At 58.4% G+C, this 19,424-nt stretch overlaps 8 protein-coding genes across 8 annotated transcripts; 4 read left to right on the top strand and 4 right to left on the bottom strand.

The window, feature by feature from the left end:
• Positions 1–62: 62 nt before the first annotated feature.
• ACRALDRAFT_2024890 (uncharacterized protein) lies at positions 63–5,781 on the top strand (the record flags this gene model as incomplete). Its single annotated transcript, XM_071020268.1, has 2 exons — positions 63–1,421; positions 1,474–5,781. The coding sequence occupies 2 exons, from the start codon at positions 63–65 to the stop codon at positions 5,779–5,781; spliced, it is 5,667 nt and encodes a 1,888-aa protein (XP_070880042.1).
• A 47-nt stretch (positions 5,782–5,828) lies between these two features.
• ACRALDRAFT_205138 (uncharacterized protein) lies at positions 5,829–6,179 on the top strand (the record flags this gene model as incomplete). Its single annotated transcript, XM_071021611.1, has 4 exons — positions 5,829–5,861; positions 5,899–5,986; positions 6,050–6,103; positions 6,169–6,179. 4 exons carry the CDS (start codon positions 5,829–5,831, stop codon positions 6,177–6,179), a joined length of 186 nt encoding a protein of 61 aa, XP_070880041.1.
• Positions 6,180–6,289: 110 nt separating this feature from the next.
• Positions 6,290–7,536, bottom strand: ACRALDRAFT_2024889 (uncharacterized protein; the record flags this gene model as incomplete). The annotated part of the gene is made up of 2 exons (XM_071020267.1): positions 6,290–7,317; positions 7,386–7,536. The coding sequence occupies 2 exons, from the start codon at positions 7,534–7,536 to the stop codon at positions 6,290–6,292; spliced, it is 1,179 nt and encodes a 392-aa protein (XP_070880040.1).
• A 600-nt stretch (positions 7,537–8,136) lies between these two features.
• ACRALDRAFT_1066592 (uncharacterized protein) lies at positions 8,137–9,082 on the top strand (the record flags this gene model as incomplete). The annotated part of the gene is made up of 2 exons (XM_071017366.1): positions 8,137–8,250; positions 8,315–9,082. 2 exons carry the CDS (start codon positions 8,137–8,139, stop codon positions 9,080–9,082), a joined length of 882 nt encoding a protein of 293 aa, XP_070880039.1.
• A 486-nt stretch (positions 9,083–9,568) lies between these two features.
• ACRALDRAFT_2024887 (uncharacterized protein) lies at positions 9,569–10,891 on the bottom strand (the record flags this gene model as incomplete). The annotated part of the gene is made up of 3 exons (XM_071020266.1): positions 9,569–10,409; positions 10,481–10,765; positions 10,845–10,891. 3 exons carry the CDS (start codon positions 10,889–10,891, stop codon positions 9,569–9,571), a joined length of 1,173 nt encoding a protein of 390 aa, XP_070880038.1.
• Positions 10,892–11,288: 397 nt separating this feature from the next.
• On the top strand, positions 11,289–13,379 carry ACRALDRAFT_1073382 (uncharacterized protein). Its single transcript, XM_071018093.1, has 4 exons — positions 11,289–11,693; positions 11,819–11,871; positions 11,928–12,169; positions 12,226–13,379. The coding sequence occupies exons 1-4, from the start codon at positions 11,394–11,396 to the stop codon at positions 12,798–12,800; spliced, it is 1,170 nt and encodes a 389-aa protein (XP_070880037.1). The 5' UTR covers positions 11,289–11,393; the 3' UTR covers positions 12,801–13,379.
• Positions 13,067–14,251, bottom strand: ACRALDRAFT_1066595 (uncharacterized protein; the record flags this gene model as incomplete). The annotated part of the gene is made up of 1 exon (XM_071017367.1): positions 13,067–14,251. One exon carries the CDS (start codon positions 14,249–14,251, stop codon positions 13,067–13,069), a length of 1,185 nt encoding a protein of 394 aa, XP_070880036.1.
• Positions 14,252–16,565: 2,314 nt separating this feature from the next.
• ACRALDRAFT_1078503 (uncharacterized protein) lies at positions 16,566–17,706 on the bottom strand (the record flags this gene model as incomplete). The annotated part of the gene is made up of 1 exon (XM_071018784.1): positions 16,566–17,706. Exon 1 carries the CDS (start codon positions 17,625–17,627, stop codon positions 16,566–16,568), a length of 1,062 nt encoding a protein of 353 aa, XP_070880035.1. The 5' UTR covers positions 17,628–17,706.
• Between the last annotated feature and the right edge of the window lie 1,718 nt (positions 17,707–19,424).

Below are 19,424 nucleotides of genomic sequence, written 5' to 3'. Positions count from 1 at the left end.
GCTGCCTACCACGCGCTGCCAGCAACACAACGAATGGCACCTAGGCCTCGTTGCGCTCCGCCATGAGCTCCCTCAAGTTCCTGGTGTCCTCCCTGGAGGCAATTGCTGCTTCCAAGGACGCCCAACGACACAAGCAGCTGTCCGAATCCCTCCAAAAGACCCTCGAAGCCATCAAGCAATCCGACCCGCAGCTGCCAGATCCCGAAATCGTCTTCGCCCCCCTCCAGCTGGCCACAAAAACTGGCAACCCCCAGCTCATCACCAGCGCCCTCGACTGCATCGGCAAGCTCATCTCCTGGTCTCGCTTCTCCATCGCCTCTCCCGCCAGCACCAGCCCCGCCGAAGATGAAGGTGCAGAAGAACCACGCCCACCCCTCATCGAGCGAGCCATCGATACCATTTGCGACTGCTTCCAGGGCGAGACGACCCCCGTCGACATCCAACTCCAGATTGTCAAGTCGCTCCTGGTGGCCGTCCTGAACGACAAGATTGTTGTCCACGGCGCCGGCCTCCTCAAGGCCGTTCGCCAAGTCTACAATGTCTTCCTCCTCTCCAGGAGTACTGCCAACCAGCAGATGGCCCAGGGCACCCTCACCCAGATGGTCGGCACCGTCTTTGAGAGGGTCAAGACAAGGTTGCACATGAAGGAGGCCCGCATGAACCTGTCCAAGCTCAAGCAGCACAGCTCCAGCAACGTCACATTTGATCCGACATCAGAGCAGGCCGAGTCGGTCAACGATACTGCCGGTGCCGTAGGAGAGGCGGGCCATGGGGGCGAAGAAGAAGAAGAAGAAGAAGATGATGATGATGCGGACGACGCAACCGCCGAAGAAAACGAGACCAATCCGGCAGAACCTCCACAAGAGCAAACCAAGAGTAACAAACTCACTCTCAAGGACCTCGAGACCAGAAAGAGCTTCGACGACTCGGCTCTGGGCGACGGTCCCACCATGGTGACCCGGTTGAAGCCCGCCAACGGCATACAACGCTCCGTCTCAACCCAGTCATACGCCTCGTCGTCCCCCGACCACCGAGAAGACGACGACTCGGCCGACCTCGACGCCGAGGACGAAGTCTACATCCGGGACGCCTACCTGGTCTTCCGCTCTTTCTGCAACCTCTCCACCAAGGTCCTCCCGGCCGACCAGCTCTACGACCTCCGCGGCCAGCCCATGCGATCCAAGCTCATCTCCCTCCACCTCATCCACACCCTGCTGAACAACAACATCTCCGTCTTCACCTCGCCTCTTTGCACCATCCGAAACTCCCGAAACAACGAGGTGACCACCTTCCTCCAAGCCATCAAGTACTACATTTGCCTGAGCATCACCCGCAACGGCGCCAGCTCCGTCGATCAAATATTCAACGTCTGCTGCGAGATTTTCTGGCTCGTGCTGAAGTATATGAGGGAGCAGTTCAAGGTATTTGTTTGTCTATATTTTTGTCCGCCTCCCCTTCCTGACCCCGTGTTAGCTCGAAATCGCCGTCTTCCTCAACGAAATTTACCTCGCCCTGCTGGCGCGCCGGACGGCTCCCGTGTCCCAAAAGGCCTCCGTCATCAACATCCTGAACAGGTTCTGCGCCGACTCGAGAGGCCTCGTCGAGATCTATCTCAACTACGACTGCGAAGGCAAAGTCGACAACATCTTCCAGACCATCATCGAGGACCTGTCCAGGTTCTCCACCGCCGTTGTGCCCATAACCCCCGCCCAGGAACAGCAGTACGAAGAAAAAGCATCCAAAACCCCCTCGTCCGCCGAATGGCAGCTCCGTACCATCCTCCCGCCCCCTCTGTCCGTCGCCCAAATCGTCCCGCCCCCGGAACCGGAATCCGACATTCCCAAGGAGTACGTTGTGAAGCGTGTGGCACTGGATGCCCTCGTCGAGTCACTACGGTCCATGGTCGCGTGGTCCTCGTCGATCCGGACGGATACGAAGCCGCCCACCGATGGGCTACGGCCCGACACCGATGCCGACACCCGCGCCTCCGAGGACGTGCGCCCTTCGATCGATCCGAGCTTGAACGAGAGCCACCATCGTGGCGACACGCCGCCGCACCCCGCGACCCCGGCAGAGGACGATCCTGCCTTCTTGGAAAAGGTCAAGCAGAGAAAGACGGCCTTCAACAACGCCGTAAAGCAGTTTAACTTCAAGCCGAAGCGCGGAGTCGTCATGCTCGTCAAGGAAGGCTTCATCCCCAGCGACAGCCCCCAAGACATTGCCCGCTTCTTGCTGCAGGAGGAGAAGCTGGACAAGGCCCAGATTGGCGAGTACCTCGGCGAGGGCGACCCGAAGAACATCGAGATCATGCACGCCTTTGTCGACTTGATGGACTTTACCAAAACCCGCTTCGTCGACGCCCTCCGCACCTTCCTCCAGTCGTTCCGTCTGCCCGGCGAGGCGCAAAAGATCGACCGCTTCATGCTCAAGTTTGCCAACCGCTACGTCATGGGCAACCCCAACGCCTTTGCCAATGCCGACACCGCCTACGTCCTCTCGTACTCGGTCATCATGCTGAACACGGACCTGCACAGCGGCAAGGTCGCCAAGCAGATGAGCAGGGAGGAGTTTATCAGGAACAACCGCGGCATCAACGACAATGCCGATCTCCCGCCCGAGTACCTCATCGGCATCTACGACGAGATTGAAAAGAACGAAATCGTCCTCAACAGCGAGCGAGAAGCCGCCGCCGCCGCCGGCACCCTCCCGCCCTCCTCCACCGGCCTGGCCGCGGGGCTGGGCCAGGCTCTGTCCAACATGGGCCGGGACCTGCAGCGCGAGGCGTACGTCCAGCAGTCTGTCGAGATTGCATCGCGCTCCGAGCAGCTCTTCAAGAACCTCCTCAAGACCCAACGCCGCAACGCCCAGCGCGCCGGTGTCAAGTTCATCCCTGCCACCTCGTTCCAGCACATCGGGCCCATGTTCGACGTGACCTGGATGTCCTGCTTCTCCGCCCTGTCGAGCCAGATGCAAAAGGTGCAGAACATCGAGGTGAACAAGCTCTGCCTCGAAGGCATGAAGCTGGCCACCCAGATCGCCTGCCTCTTCGAGCTCTCCACCCCGCGGGAGGCCTTTGTGTCGGCGCTGCGGAACGCGACGAACCTCAACAGCCCGCAGGACATGCACGCCAAGAACGTCGAGGCCCTCAAAGTGCTGCTGGACCTGGGCCAGACCGAGGGCAACCTGCTCCGGTCGTCGTGGAAAGACGTGCTGCTATGCATCAGCCAGCTCGACCGGCTCCAGCTCATCTCCGGCGGCGTGGACGAGAATGCCATCCCCGACGTTGCCAATGCCCGTTTCGAGCGGCGGAACACGGGCGACTCGAAAAAGTCGATGCAAGCCAGCAGGAGGACGTCGGGCCGCCCCCGAGCCGGGACGGGGAACCACGGCTTCTCCATCGAGATTGCCATGGAGGCCCGGTCCGACGAGGTGGTCAAGGCGGTGGACCGCATCTTCGCCAACACGGCCAACCTCACGGGCGAGGCCATCGTTCACTTTACCCGGGCCCTGACCGAGGTCAGCTGGGACGAGATTCGCGTGTCCGGGTCCAACGATTTCCCCAGGACCTACAGCCTGCAGAAGATTGTCGAGATTGCCTATTACAACATGACGCGCGTGCGGTTCGAGTGGACGCACATCTGGGAGGTCATGGGCGAGCACTTCAACCGCGTCGGCTGCCACAACAACATCAACATTGTCTTCTTCGCCCTCGACTCGCTGCGGCAGCTGTCGATGAACTTTCTCGAGATTGAGGAGCTGCCCGGGTTCAAGTTCCAAAAGGACTTTCTGAAGCCGTTTGAGCACGTGCTCTCCAACGCCCAGAACGTCACCGTCAAGGATATGGTCCTGCGGTGCCTGATCCAGATGATCCAGGCCCGCGGCGACAACATCCGGTCCGGCTGGCGGACCATGTTCGGCGTCTTCACCGTGGCGGCGCGGGAGCCGCACGAGTCGATTGTCAACCTGGCCTACGAGAACGTCAGCCAGGTGTACAGAACCAAGTTTGGCGTGGTCATCTCGCAGGGCGCCTTCACCGACCTGATCGTCTGCCTGACCGAGTTTTCCAAGAACGTCAAGTTCCAGAAGAAGAGCCTGCAGGCCCTCGAGACCATCAAGTCCATCATCCCGCGCATGCTCAAGACGCCCGAGTGTCCGCTGTCGCACAAGTCGGACCCGTCGGCCTCCAAGGAGGAAGTGGCCAGGTCCGAGGAGGCCCTGCGCAGCACGCAGTCCAGGACGTCGGTCGAGGAGGGCTACTGGTTCCCCGTGCTGTTTGCGTTCCACGACGTGCTCATGACGGGGGAGGACCTGGAAGTGCGGTCGAACGCGCTCCAGTACTTCTTCGAGTCGCTGCTCAAGTACGGCGGCGCGTTCCCGCCCGAGTTTTGGGACATTTTGTGGCGGCAGCAGCTGTACCCGATCTTCATGGTGCTGCGGTCCCGGCCGGACCTCACGAGCGCGCTGAACCACGAGGAGCTCTCGGTGTGGCTGTCGACCACGATGATCCAGGCGCTGCGCAACATGATCACGCTGTTCACGCACTACTTTGACGCGCTCGAGTACATGCTCGACCGGTTCCTCGAGCTCCTGGCGCTCTGCATCTGCCAGGAGAACGACACCATCTCGCGCATCGGCAGCAACTGCCTGCAGCAGCTCATCCTCAAGAACGTCGGCAAGTTCACGCCGGAGCACTGGGCCAAGATTGTCGGGTCGTTTTGCGAGCTGTTTGCGCGCACCACGGCCCACCAGCTCTTCTCCCCGGCCACCATCAACTCCACCGCCTCCCTCGAGCTACCGTCGACCGGGTTTGAGGTATCGGGACCCGTGAGCCCTACGCACGAGGACCCCATGGTGGATGAACGGTCGCTGAAGATCAACGGCTTGGAGAGGAACGGAACGGATACCGAAACGGCGTCGATCATGACGGCCACGGCGTCGGAACACGCCACGGACGACGACGGCGACGACGAGGCGAAGGCTTCGGCGGGACCCGCACAGCAGACGAACCAGCTGGAAGACTACAAGCCGTCGTCGACGCTCCAGCAGCAACCGGTGGTGGTGACGTCGGCGCGGCGCCGCTACTTCAACCGCATCATCTCGCGGTGCGTGCTGCAGCTGCTGATGATCGAGACGGTCAACGAGCTCTTCAGCAACGACGCGGTGTACGCGCAGATCCCGTCGACGGAGCTCCTCCGGCTCATGGCGCTGCTGAAGCGGTCGTACCTGTTCGCGCGGCGGTTCAACGCCGACAAGGAGCTGCGGATGCGGCTCTGGCGCGAAGGGTTCATGAAGCAGGCGCCCAACCTGCTCAAGCAGGAGTCGGGCGCGGCGGCGACGTACGTGGCCATCCTGTTCCGGATGTACGCCGACAACAGCGCGGAGCGGGCGGCGGCGCGCGGCGACATTGAGAAGGCGCTGGTGCCGCTGTGCAAGGACATCATTGGCGACTTTGTGGCGCTGGACGAGGAGAGCCAGCAGCGCAACATTGTGGCGTGGCGGCCCGTCGTGGTCGACGTGTTGGAGGGCTACGCGGCGTTTCCGCGGGAGGCGTTCGCGGCGCACGTTGACGCGTTTTACCCCATGGTGGTGGACTTGCTGGCCAAGAGCCTGACGGCGGAGCTGCGCGCCACGGTGATCTTGGTGCTGCGGCGGGTGGGCGAGGTGGGACTCGGTATCGAGGGTATGGGGGTGGGTGGGACGGGCGAGCGGAGGGAGAGTGTTGCGAGCGGTGCGACGGCGGAGACGGTCGATACCAGGGGGTCGGCGGCCAAGGCTGGCTGATGGTGATGGTTCGTGGGTTGTCTGGGAAGTGCGGCTTTCCTGGTTTCATGTCACCACTAGGAACTACGCGGATGCGAGGCGTGGCATAACAGGAGGCGGCGGTGATGATGACTGTAGTTCTGCTCCTCCATCGACGATGTGTCGTTTAGCATGCGCGGTATTTCGTCGTCTCATTTTTTTCCTTTCTATTCAAATTCACCGCTTTGTGTTGATATATCCGGCTAGACTTGTTTATCGAATGGAACAGTACAGGACGAAGACAGTTGAGTTTCTCAAAGACTGAATAATTACAGTACCTGGGATGCCAGGATGGTTAGTGGGCGTGGACTCTACCTGATAGTAATGTGAAGCAATATGTGCAGTTTTCCTAACGTACACGGTCCACAGCCATCGTCTAGAATCATGTTTATGTTTATGATTATGACCTGGACATCTCAACGCCTCGCCATGTCGCCTTCTGTCCTTGGCGTGGAAAAGAATGATAAAGCAGCAACAACACAGCCTAACCCTACGGAAACACTAGGTCGACAAACGCTCGCAAGCCATCCTTCTCCTCGTGCACGGTCCTGTCGGGTAGGCTCCTCAGGGCGTCTCGCAGGGTGGCATCGTCGGCGGTGGCCTCGGCCAGGAGACCGGTCATGGTGCGCACGATGAGATCCTTCTCGGGACCACCCATGTCGACGCGCAGGCGGAGGAGGCTAAGCAGGCCCTCGAAGAAATGGACGAGGTTGCGGTGCATGAGCACGTCTTCCTTGTCTACCATGCGCAGGGCGGCGAACGGGAGGAGGCCGGTGCTCGTGTCCACGTCTACGCCGGCTAGCTGGTCTGGGACGGGCGCCAGGGTGGGCTGGGGCGGTTGGGTGACGGCGGCAAAGTTGAGGGCGGCCAGGCGGGGGAGGATGCGCAGGATGCGGCCCTGGGCGAGGGTGGTTTGGTGGGCGGTCAGGTCGGAGGCGGCGAGGATGTCCTTCCCCCGGGGGAGGGAGTAGAGGTGGGTGTAGAGGGTTGGGTCGTGGAAGAGGCGGTGCCAGAGGGTGCCTTGGCCGCGGGGACGCAAGTGTGCTGGTTCGGCGGTCGAGGTGGCGGTGGAGCCGTTGGCCCAGACGACGCCGTCGACGGTGATGGCGGCGGTGTGGGAGGAGGGTCGACGGATGGGTTCGGCGGTGGCGTCGGTCTCGAGCAGGTCGCCGAGCACGCGGGAGGCTTTCTCGCCGACTTCGACCTGGGGGGTGGCGAGCCAGGTGTGCAGGAAGTGGGAGAGCAGAAGCGGCATGGTGGCCAGGTGGGCGGTGTCGGAGGGGGAGGCGGCGGCTTTGTGGAGGATGGTCATGGCGAGGGCCTTGGCCGATGGGGCGGGCGAGGAGAGGGCGGAGATGAGGGCGTCTTGGTCGGCGAGGGTGAGGGCGTGGGAGAAGGAGACGGGGCCGAGGAGCTTGATGGTGAGGGAGACGGGGACGGCCGGGTCGTGGGGGGTGGTTTTGAGGATGTCGGTGAGTTTGGGGAGGAGGCATGGGAGGATGGGCGGGATGTTGGATTCTGGAGAAGAGTCAGATTAGTGAGGGTGGACGGACGGTGGACGGTGGACGGTGGACGAGATATCGTACCTGATAGCTGGAGCTCGACAAAGTCGAAGATCTTGGGATTCAACTCGGTTTGGGGATCAGCGACGAGCTCGTCGAGATGAACGATGAGGTCCTCGAGGCCATCGATGGGGGCCACGTCCGGGCCGAGGACTGGCACGACGGTGCTCGACATGATGGATAGATGAGTTGTCTGCTGGGTGTGGTGGAAAGTCGGGAGCTAGGGAATGAAGGGGAGATGATGAGAGGATGAAGATGGAGAGGAGAGAAGAGAAGATGAAGGAGAGAGGAAGGAGAGAGGAAGAAGAAGAGGGGTTCCAGGTCCGTGATGATCGTATCACCATCACCCCACGTACGTTGTACCAAGGTACCTACCTAGGTACACTGACATGTGCAGGGATCAGTTGCCCCGCATTTTCGTAGTACATGTACCTGCGTGCTCAAGCCACGTTGCCAGCTGTCGACAGTCCATCAATCAGTGTCTTGACAGCTGGTCGTCACCCCCCGCCCAAAAAATCATTCAGAAGCTCGGTCATATCATCGTACAGCGAGTTTCCAACTTCTTTTTTTCTTCTTCCTATTTAATTTCTATTTTTACCTTCTTTTTGCTTGCTGTCCTTTCCACTCGATCCCGACTCCCGACCCCGACCCCGACCTCGCCACTCCCCTCACCTCGCAACTTACCGCTCAACCTCTCCATTGGCCACCTTCCGTCCCATTCTCGCTCGCCTCCCTCCCCGCAAGGGCTATCACTACTTAACCCCTCGCATCTGGCATGTCGCGGGGAGGAGGTGGTGGCAGAGGAGGTCGCGGCGGGCGAAGAGGCGGCGGACCTCAATTACCCTGGGAAAACGAAGAAATCGACGCCCGCCCTTCCGAACTCTTTCCCGTATGGAAGCGTCCTTACTGCCCTCCCTCTTCGCCGTCTTCTCTAGCTAAAACCATCACCACAGGCCTACAACCCCCCCTCGGCGAAACCCTTGACGCAAAACGAACGCCGCACCGTAGAATCCTTCCTCCTCCTCCGCCGCCAACTCCACGACGGCCCCCTCTACACCTCCCGCAAACTGCGCGGTCCCACCTCCGTCTCGCCCTCCTCGTCCTCCTACCGCGGGAAGCGCTCCGCCGCCTCCGCGACCACCTACGACCCCATCCGCTCCTCCCGCGCCATAGCCGACCCCTTCACCGCCGTGCCGACCTACTCCCAGCGCTTCGCCCGCGCCGAGCGCACCCTCCCCGATTTCTCCTCCCGGCCCTTTTGTCCCGAGTTTGTCCCCGAAGAGCTGCACGCCACCTTTGAGGGCCGGGATTCCGAACGGGGCGTCATCTCCGCCGCTTCGTTCAAGGGCCGGAAAACGAGGCGCCTGCAGCTGTCGCGCATCACCGCCCTGCCTACCGCCGAGGACGTTTTCGGCCTCAATGCCGCCGGGGCCGAGGGCCGCGATATGTGGGATGAGGACGAGGACGAGGTGGCGGCGGCAGGAGGCGATCCCACCGCGCGGACCAAGATGACTCTCGAGGCGCTGCAGAGGCTGGAGGAGGAACCTGCCGGTGGGGAAGGGGAGGAAGGGGACGATGATGATGAGAATGCGGCCGAGGAGGAACAGGATCTGGAGTATGACGACGAGGACGCGGGTGATTACGACGCCGAGAACTACTTTGACGGGGGCGATGACAATGATGATGACATGGGGGATGACGATCAGGGCGATGCGTTCTGAGTCGGTGGTTCTATATATTTCACCAAGAAAGCAAAGAGGCGGAGCGGCATTTGTCTTACTGGGCGTTTCTGGTGTTCGGTCAGGGCTAGAAAAGGAATCGGACTGGGCCAGTCTCGGGCGGCAGTTGGCTATGTGCTCGATTTAGATACCCATATGGAGATAGGACGGGAAGTATCATACCGCTGTCATCGACGGCGATGGTATTTGATGCGGTGACGTGCGGTGCGACGCCTTCACAGGATGATCCTGTCAATTCTTTCTGATATACAGGGTATCTCTGGGTCTAAATGCCCGCAAGGGGCGAGTACCATCGCCCTGCTGTCTTGACAATATTTCCCTGGCCCAAGGTGTTGTTTTTCCTCCAGCCATCCCGTGGCCAGATTGTCTCGTCTCGTAGTCCATGACCCCAACGCCCAAGCTGCCAAATCGACGGAGTTGAAAGGAACAAAAAGAAAAAGAATAGAAACGAAAAATGGTCAAGACTGCTCACTTCCTCGGCAAAGAACGTAGCTGCAACCGAGTCAGCTTCTCCCGCGTCTCGACAATCTCGCCCGCCGCCCGCACAATCTCGTCGTTCAGCGCCTTGACCGTATCGAGCAGCTCGACAACAAACCCAAACCCGGCCATCTGCGGCGCCCCGTCGCGCAGCGCCGACATGCGCTCGTACAGCCCGTTCTGCACGCCCGGCATGTGGTGCTCGAGGTCCTTAATCTTCTGCACCTGCGACTTGTGCAGCTGGCTGAGCCGCTCGGCCTCCCTGGAGAAGAGCGTGATGCAGTCCTCCAGGTCGGCGTCTTCCTCCCCCGCCGCTCCACTCGTCCCTCCTCCTCCTCCTCCTCCTCCTGCTGCCCCCGCCGCTCCGCTCCCCTTGGCCTTGCGCGGCGGCGGTTTGCTGGCCGTCAGCCAGGTGGTGTGGTACTGGGCCGGGAGCTTGAGCTGCTCGGCGCCGCTAAAGGCCGCCTTGGCGATCTGGGCGTCCGACTTGACCAGGTCCTTCAGCTGCGCCGTCATCTGCACGTCCTCCTCCAGCGTCGTCTTGACGCCGTTGAACTTGCGCTCCAGCCACTCGACGTCGTGCGTGAGCTGGTCCAGCTCGGCCTTGTGGCCCTCCCGGAACGACTTGATCTGCTCGGCCTGGCTGACGAATGTCTGGATCATGTTGTCGCATGCCTCGATTTCCTTTTGGAGCTCCGGCGTGAGGTCGTTGAACTTGGTCGTGCCCTTGACGTTGGCCAGGTCGATGCGGACCCCGGGTACCGTCTGCTGGTTGGTCGACTGGCCCATGGTCAGGCCGCCGCCAGTGGACTGTTGGGCCGTGGATTGGCCGCTTGGAAGGTCAGTAAGAAAGGAAAAAGAAAAGAGACGAAAATGACTAAAAAAAGTGAAAATAAAACTCACAAGAGACCGCCAGGCTTTTGTTGTGTTTGATTCTGGCTCTGACCAAAGAGACCACCGCCCGTGTTCGTCGACTGTTGGCCAAACAAGCTGCCGGTCTGCTGCTGCGGCTGCTGCTGTTGCGGCTGGTTGCCGAAAAGACCGCCACCCCCTTGCTGCTGCTGGTTGCCAAAAAGGCTGGTGCCGCCTGTCTGTGTCTGGGCGGTCGTCCCGAAGAGCCCTCCCGGCTTTTGCTGGGTATTCTGCTGCGTGTTTCCAAAGAGACCACCACCGGTCTGCGTTGTGCCACTGGAGACAATCGAGCGGTTAGATACAGTCTTCTCTAGCTCTGGAAGCTCTCTGAACGCGCTCCGACGAGAGACCTTACGTATTCGCAGGCGTGGTGTTGAGGCTCAACCCCCCGGTTTTGAACATGTTGTCGGTGGCAGCTGGCGCTGGAACGAGTCAGCGGGATAAACCAACAATAAAGCTCATAAATAAGGCCTGGCGTACTCGTTTCAGGTTTCTTCAGCTATCTCGTCTTCCGGCTCTTGGAGGGTCCTGGAAAATAAGAGAGAACGGTATCAATTCCAGAGGTTGAAGACATGCGAAACTCCAAATTTCAGAAGGAATCGCAGCCGTCGCGTCCCAGTCGCGAGTGGGTCCAGTGGCTCAAAGGTACTAGGTAGGTACGAAGTACATCATCCAGCTCTAACGTAAGCTGTGACCAATCTCATTGAGACCCACATCGGATTCGGAGATTCTCCTCTTCCGGACCATCCATACATAGTGACGTCCATTGTCAAATCATTGGCAAGCCATCAACACCATCATCACCATCACTACCACCACCACCACCGCAGCTTCCCTCTCCTCGACACCCCCGACGTCCACGATTTCCCAGTCCCACGTGCCGATTGCAAAAACTGAATTCAATATGACAATGGACGTTGAAGACGAAGAAGATTTCTACTCCCCCGAGCCCTCTCAGCCCCCCGAGGCAACGGCCGCAACAAGTACGGCAACAAATGATGCTGCAACTGCTGCAACCGATGCTGCAACCGATGCTCCGACAGATGCTCCAACAAATGCTGCCGAAAGCACCGTCAAGAAGGAAGAGACAAGCTCAGTAACACCAGCACCAACATCCGACGTCGAGCCAAAGACTGAGCTTGAAGAGGGAGAAGAAGAAGATGAAGGAGGTCCAATGGACGAAGACGACGACGACGACGACTCGGTTGGTCTGCCTCTTTTATGCTCCTAAGACCCTTCTACAGGCGGCACCTTCAATTCCACCGGATGAATGCCTGCCCATCCAGCTACACTGCATCATTCCGATCCTTATACTAATGTTACCCCTAGGACATTGAAATCGTGACCGAGAGAAAAGACGGCACAAAGGCTGCCCCACCAACGCGAGTCCACTCTCGTCTTTCCCCATGTCCTCCCAATACTAACGATGCGACAACAGTCAATCGAGATACAGCGATATTAGGAACATTCCCCAACGATCGACCTCCAACGACGTATCGACAAAGCCACCACCGGCCAGCAAATCCCCGCAACCAAAGATAGAATCCCCGGCCCAGCGTCTCGCCGTGCCTAGCGCCGACAAGGCCGCGGCAGCTGCCTCGAGCTCCAAGATTGACATTAACGGAAACCCCATCCATACTCCGACCGGCAAGCACATAACCGCCATCAACATAGACGAGGGTGAGTTGTTCCACCGCCCCCTTCAGCGACCGCATGTCATCTAACAACTTCCACAGACCTCGCCGACCAAGAAAAGCCCTGGCGCAAACCAGGCACCGACATCAGCGACTACTTCAACTACGGCTTCGACGAGTTCACCTGGGCCCTCTACGCCGCCAAGCAGGAATCCATCCGCAACGAGTACAACCCGGACCTCATGATGGCCGGGAACAAGAAGATGATGGAGGACTTTGGCAGCATGATGATGATGGGCGGCATGAACATGCCCGGCGCCGCCGCTCCCCAGCCCGGTGCCGCCCAGCCCCAACCGGGCATGCCCGGTATGTCCGGAATGCCCGCCATGCCGGGCATGGAAGGCATGCCCCCCGAGATGCAGGCCATGATGCAGCAGATGATGGCCTCCGGCATGGATCCCAGCCAGATGGACCCCAGCGCCATGTCGGCCATGTTTGCCGGCATGCAGGGCCAGGGCGCGGCCGGCGCCGGCGCGCAGGGCGGTGCGCAGGGTCAGGGCTTTGGTCAGGGGGGTGGCTTCGGCGCGGGGGGTCAGGGGCAGTTTGGCGGTTACGACCAGCAGGGTATGGGGGGACGGGGTGGTTTTGGCCGTGGGCGGGGCGGCCGGAGGTGGTAGCAGCTATGGATGGCGGCGTTTAGGAGTCCAGCTTCTGGCCGGTCTGTCGCTGGACGAGTCTCTGTAAGATGTGAATGAGCTAGGATTATGGTGGGAGGAGGATACCCAATGATAAAACCATGTGTTCTTCTGCCCTGGAGGCGGCTTACATTATTGCCAAGGTAAGACCTTGGGAGCGTGTCGTCTTGCATTGGGAGCAGCCTTTTATTCAAGAAATATCTTTCAGGGTATCTTACATGATCCAACTCCAAGACGCCCTGCCGAAATCACAAGCGCAATGCGCTCCTCACCACGCCAACAACACCAACCTCGCTCTCCTCTTCCACGACCAAACACATCTCCCTCATTCTCGCCATCAAATCCCGCCACACCCCCTTCGGAACTCCAGATTCCAGAATGGATGCCACGACATAATCCCTCGGCAGACGATCAACGCACTCCATCCCGCCCCCGGTCTCCCGTCCCCCCTGAACCGTCTCGTCAGTAGCAGCCCTCGACGCACTCCAAAGCCCAGCACCGCCCACCACGACACGCAATGCGTCGACATCGCAAAACCCAACAGAGACGCCACCCATCTCGGTCCTCCGCGCCTCGATCACCGGGGTCCGCTTCCACTCCACCGGGAGCCTGAAGCGCTTACGCCGCCACCGCCCGAAATCGAACTCGTGGCACGTCATCAGCCCGGGTCTCGCGAGGTCGAGGGTCGAGACGAGGTAGTCGGCGCGGTAGATCCGGCGGAGGTGCGCGTCGATCAGGGTGTCTGCGGCTTGGGCGTGGGGGGGAAGGCCCAGGGCCTGGATGGCGTGCTCGACGGTGGCCCGCGGGGCGGCGTTGAGGGGGTGGTTCCAGACTCGGAGGGGGAAGGAGTCGCGGTAGAGCTGGGCTTTGATGAGGATGCTGTGGGAGGTTTCTTCCTGCTGTCGGGTTTGTGGGCTGGGGTCGCGGAGGAGCCAGCTGGGGAGGAGTGAGGAGATGGATGTGCATATTCCGTGTCGTTTCCATCTTGCGGTTGGTGTGGCCGACTCTCCCATGAGTGCATGTGCCCCTGACTCTCCCCCGGGTGCCCCCTGCAAACTGATTCCAGGAGGGGGAACGGAAGAAACAGGAGAGGAAGCCCGGCTGCACACCTTGCTGTTCGTGCAGCCCGCAGCATCACAGAACATCTTATCCATGAAATCTATCATGCACTCCCACTTCCCATCGTCGTTCCCGTCCTTGCTCTCCTCTCCAAGATAAAAGTCGATCGTGTCCCGGCCAAAATGTCGGCACAAAAGGTTAACCATCGCATGGTCGATATCCCCCATGGTCCCATATCCGAGTTCAGGGTCAGGGGTATACGCTGGCCGTGGCTTAAATGGGTTCTCTAGGACCTCCATGTCCGTGTCCCAGTCTGACGAGTCTGTGCTCTGTCGAGACAGGTCCCGGAGGCGCATGTAGGCTGTTGCTGGCATGGTTCTTGTGGATTCTAGGTTCTGCTAGAGTCGGCTGTGGTATTTAACATTCTTGCTGGACGGTTAATCTTCTCTCTCTTGCCCAAGTATCTAGAGGCAACATGAATGATGGCATGTAGTAAGACTGAAGATCATGAACGGGTAGGGTCTTGGTCTGCAGGGACTAGGGGGTGTCAACGGTGACAGGTCCATGGCAGACTATCTAAATAATGGTTCGTCAACTACATCCATGTCAGCTGGGCTCTAGGGCGGCTTGTGTTAAGTTTACATAAGGACAAGGGAGTCCCGGGGGAGGCTAAAGTGGCGCCTGGTTGTCGCCGCCACGGTTCAGTAGAGTCAAAGGATATGGAATGGCTTAGGAGAGTGAGTTTGCCATTGGGCTTAGAGAAGTTCGTCAGACCCCTGTGGCGTAACTGGCGCTTAGAGACCTTTTATCACTTGCCACCGTGGTGAAGGTTGGTTATCAACAATTTCTTGTGGAAGGATGCTGACAATAGTTTCGTTGCATCGGCATTGAACAGAGATCACATAGTATCCAGACTCATGATCATCTCGAACCTCAAGTATACGATATCGAGTTCCGCGTTATCACTCTCAGGACACATCACCCCTGAGAGGGGAATGCTTCTTCTGCACCTGGTTTGGAGTAGTCGAAACATCGTACTCTCTTCTATATTTCCCTCAAGCCCGCCACCCTTTCCAGTACCCGTCGTCCAGACCGTCTCGGAATCCCGCTGGTCTGCTCACCCCAGATTGTAAACGCCCTGACCCCGAAGGAAGATCAAGCTATTGAGTCAATGTACTAATGGCTAAGTATGACCTTAATCCCGATTTGGCGTCGGTTGCCTCCGCTGTCTCGGGATTTGGCGGCGGATTGGCGTTGTGGTGAGAACGCCGGCTTTTCCAAATTGGTGATGCCAGCAGCAGCGGCCCTGGTAAATGCCAGCCCGGTAGACCAAGAATGATAGATACAATGTCTGCATGTGATATATAGTTCCCAGCAAATTATCTGCCCCAAGGGTAACGCCATAACGGCGGTACAAATCTCTTATGAGGAGCAACGCAAATCTCCTCGTCCGGCTAGGCGTCACGCCCTACGTAGGAATGCAAGAGCTGTCGGAGAAAAAGAAGTAAAGTGGCCCCCATAGACCGGCATCACCGGACAAAGACACAGAGACAAACAGGTTGGTAAGGCTGGCGGTGCCGTCGACTCCCGAGCGATCTATGACCCAGGTCGGGGTGTGGGACAAGGTAGTCCCGCAACGAGCCGGAGCAGCCGGCCGCCTCGGATCCCTCGCTCTGGAAGTGGTGCGAGGGTACTTTGCCATACGGAGATTCGGAATCATGGATCAATATCTTGGGCGTTCAAGTCAGCTTACATCGGGTTCTTGGAATGTTGTGCCGATGATGTAGGGCTTGTGCTAGGTGTGTATATAAAAGTGAAGATATACAGATGCACGCAATTAGATGCCGAGCCGAGCTATCCGTATCCTTTACAGCTTCGACTTTGTGGTCTCGTCGGGGAACCCGGCACTTGGCCGAGTCGAATGACGAATCTATTTGTCTCGTTAAGCTCCATATCCGTCATGCTGTGATTGTGCATCGGTATCGGTTCATCGTCACTCTGTTGTGTGAGCACAGAGGCTGGTCCAGGTGTAACACAGGACTTGACTGTCACGTCACAGGGTCCCCCAAAGAGATAACCGCCAATGACAGAGTCTCGGACGAGGTAATATGAGCGTCATAATGGTGAAGCAAGGTCTAGGGACGGAAATTTCTTTGCTCGCACTCGAATTGTCAAATGAAAAGTACGAATGAAATATTGTTGAGGAAGCACGGTATCGGTATAACCCTACAAGATATCACCTAAGATTGAATAGGACACAACGTTGACGGCTTACGCCCTTTGTCGTCATCTTTGGTGAATCCCAGAGAGCGCAAACATTAGGGGGTCAGGGGGTGGGGGGCATTCGAGGTCCGCTATAGCCGTGTCGTGGTTCAGACATCCCTGGGCATCAGTCAAGCATAAGATTTTACCAGGAAGTAAAATTGATTCGTTATTGTCACTAAATATTCAGCCAGCATGACCAAATACGTATGATTCTCTAATTGGTAAAATTATGCACTTGTGGTCGTTCTTGTTCATGCCGTTGCCTATGACCATGTCCACCACTTACACACCAACCCCCTGAAAGAATTCTTAATGGGGATTGCAACGAAAACAAACAAGATAAAGATAAACAACCTCCCTTTCCATGTCCGTATTGTATCCTTTTCCTTACTCGCGCCCGTTTTAGTCAAATTATCCAGACACTCACAGCGACGCAGTCAGCAAGATCCCGTCGTCTGCCTCCACCAACCGCATGTCTCGAACCAGCTTCACCCACGACAAAGCCCCACGCTGCGCCAGCTCCTCGGGAACAGCGGGGTCCTCGTCGGCAATGCGGCGGTGGAACAGCTCCAAGCTAACCCACCCCTCAAACCCGAGCCCCTGGAAAATAGCCGTCGCCATATCCCGCACGGGGAGGTAGGCCCCCTTGGTAGTCTCGCCGTAAAACAACCGACAGTTGCGCGACCACGCCATCCTCGGCGGCAGTTCCTCGTTCCAGAACGCATGGCCGGGACGCAGCGGCTCGCGCAACCGCTCCGCATCAACAACCTGCACGTAAAATACGCGGGCCGGGTCCACCACGCTGACGAGCCGCGCCATCGACGCCCGAACCGCCTCCTCAGCGTTGGGACCCGTCAGGCCCGATTCGGCGGTAGGATCCGCGTAGATCCGCCCCGCAATGTTGAACGTGTCGAGACAGAGGCCGAAATTGGGCCGGTCGACCCGGCAGACCAGCTCCCAGCTCAGCTCCCACGTGTCGACGCGGGTTCCCCAGGCCAGGCTCTCGTATGTGAGACGCACGGGCGGGGACGCCGCGGCGGCGAGGTCGGCAATCTCGCGCAGGTCAGCGACGTGGAGGTCGAGGTCCGACGAGACCTGGTCGGCGGGGAGCATGTTGGAGGCGACGGCGATGAGGGAGGTGCCGAGGGCGTGGCAGAGGAGGAGCCAGAGGCGGAACTCGTCGACGCGGCGGGCGTGCTGGTTGCGGTCGACGAGGCCCTCGTATTGCTGGAACGGTTGCAGGTTGACGATGGTGAGGCGACGGTCGGCGCATAGCTTGCGCACGTACCGGGCGGCGGCGAGCTGGTTGGACACAACCGAGGCGCCGCCTTCGGTCAAGCGGTTGGCCATGTCCATGAGGTCTTCATGCCAGAGCTCGATGCCGCCGTAGTTGTACTTGGCGGCCATGTCGAGTTTGTGCTCGAGGGAGTGGCCGGCCCCGCATCGGCCGAGAGAGACGGTGCTGATGGCTAGACGGCAGGGCATGATGGCGTTGTGAGTGAAGTGGTGTAGGAAAGCTTATGAAGAGTGGAATGTGAAGTTTTGGGGTTGATATCTTGCGGGTTGTTGCGTATACGATGTTGATGTTGGTGTGGATATTGACGTGAAGATCAGGGGGCAGAGACAGCGGGACTTTTATATAGACCAGGAAGCGAGGGGAAGGGAGATGCAAGAGTGATAAAGAAGAAGAATGAGTAGGAGAAGGGGTGATTTGAACGGGGAGAGTGAGCGATTCACGGTTTATTTATTCTAACAAAATGAAACGAAGCAGGTTGTAAATAGAGCACTCATAGGGTATATGCAGCATATGCAGGGATGGCCGGGAAACCGACAGGTGATTAGAGGGCGAGGACAGCAAAAGCCGAGACTAGCATTCACAGGTAAGGCGGGAATGTATGTACGATGTCAGGACGCGTGAGAGGACCAACGTCTCGGTCTCGGTCTCCAGTCTGCCGGAGTGTATACCGCATACGTAGGAATTCAGGAAGAATATGGGCAGGAATAAGCTCGGAACGTGACGAGAAATTCATGCGAGGATTCTATTCAAAATGCGAGAGACCAACAATTGAAGGGACCACATGGCACCACGTAGGACATATCGGCCCCAGGCGGGTACAGACAGCAGAAGTAGGCTCGTTGCACAGCGTAATCGCACAAGTAAGGATGTTTCTCCCTATCTACCGTACTCGCCTGCACGAGAATCAGGCTGTGGCGTGGTGAAAGAATAAGATCAACATACTCGTACGGCTCTTTGTCAGACCTTACTGTCGTGACCTTGATGCCATTCATGCGGTGCTCAGTTGGCGGAGGTCAGCTGGATTCCTGGAAAGCCGACTTGGCCGAGGGTAGCCGACTTGTTCGTTTGGAATTTCCCTGGGGAACGGGGCCGTCATGTATGGAATATAATGCTGTCACAAGCCATAATATCGAACAGAGGGAGGACAGGGCCGAGTTATGAAGGCGTCGAGTTGGACCTTGGACCTTGTGTTAGTCGAGGTGAAGCTCGGTGAATGAACGTACTGTACATACAGTACAGTGGGCTCAATTGACGATCCTGATTGGTTATGGACCTCGTAAACCCTAGTCCGTTCCGGAGCTCCACCGTCCGTGCTCCGGGCGGATGTCTACGGGTGACGGAGAACCCTTTCGGCCTTTACCCGCTTCATCTCCGTGCTTCCCGTCACGCCCTTGATGTACACGTACTTTGTGCGCTCCCTCAGAAATACATACGAATACATGGAATACATGCCGTATGGCTGTGCCTGGCTTTCGGATACCTGACAAAGCTCCGACTAGGCCACGGCTGCCCAGCGAGGATCCAAATCGTCGGCCTCTTATAAATCAGGCCACAGGTATTGACTAACCTGGCCGCGAGTCTGTGGTCTGCAATCACCCATGACCTCGGACGCTACAGTATCAAAAGTAAACACCCGAACCAGGTCGCCGCCGTGCGGCCGACGAGGGTGGGTCACCATGTCCGGACCCACCTAGTCCCCGATCAGGGGTTTGTGCGGTCACTGCGGTGTGCTCTTCGCGGGCCGGAGGCATCGATGAGGTTACTGCGTCGGCAGACGCTGAGAGTGTTCTTTCCCTTTTTTTCTAGGACTTTCAATTCTAGTCTTTTAAATGTCCCCCCAAGTCCCTGATGAGGTGAATTATTCGTATACCACCACCCAGCCACAGCCGTTGAACGTAGATATACAACGGTACGTACATAACAGTGGCTGATGATTGTGATGAGGCTGATGACACGTGAGAGCTGACTAACATGTCAATGTCTCA

This window comes from Sodiomyces alcalophilus (assembly GCF_042370955.1).
Source record: "Sodiomyces alcalophilus JCM 7366 unplaced genomic scaffold ACRALscaffold_1, whole genome shotgun sequence".
NCBI lineage: Eukaryota > Fungi > Ascomycota > Sordariomycetes > Glomerellales > Plectosphaerellaceae > Sodiomyces > Sodiomyces alcalophilus.
Note: the sequence above shows the minus strand (reverse complement) of the source record. Positions and strands in the feature narration are given on the sequence as shown.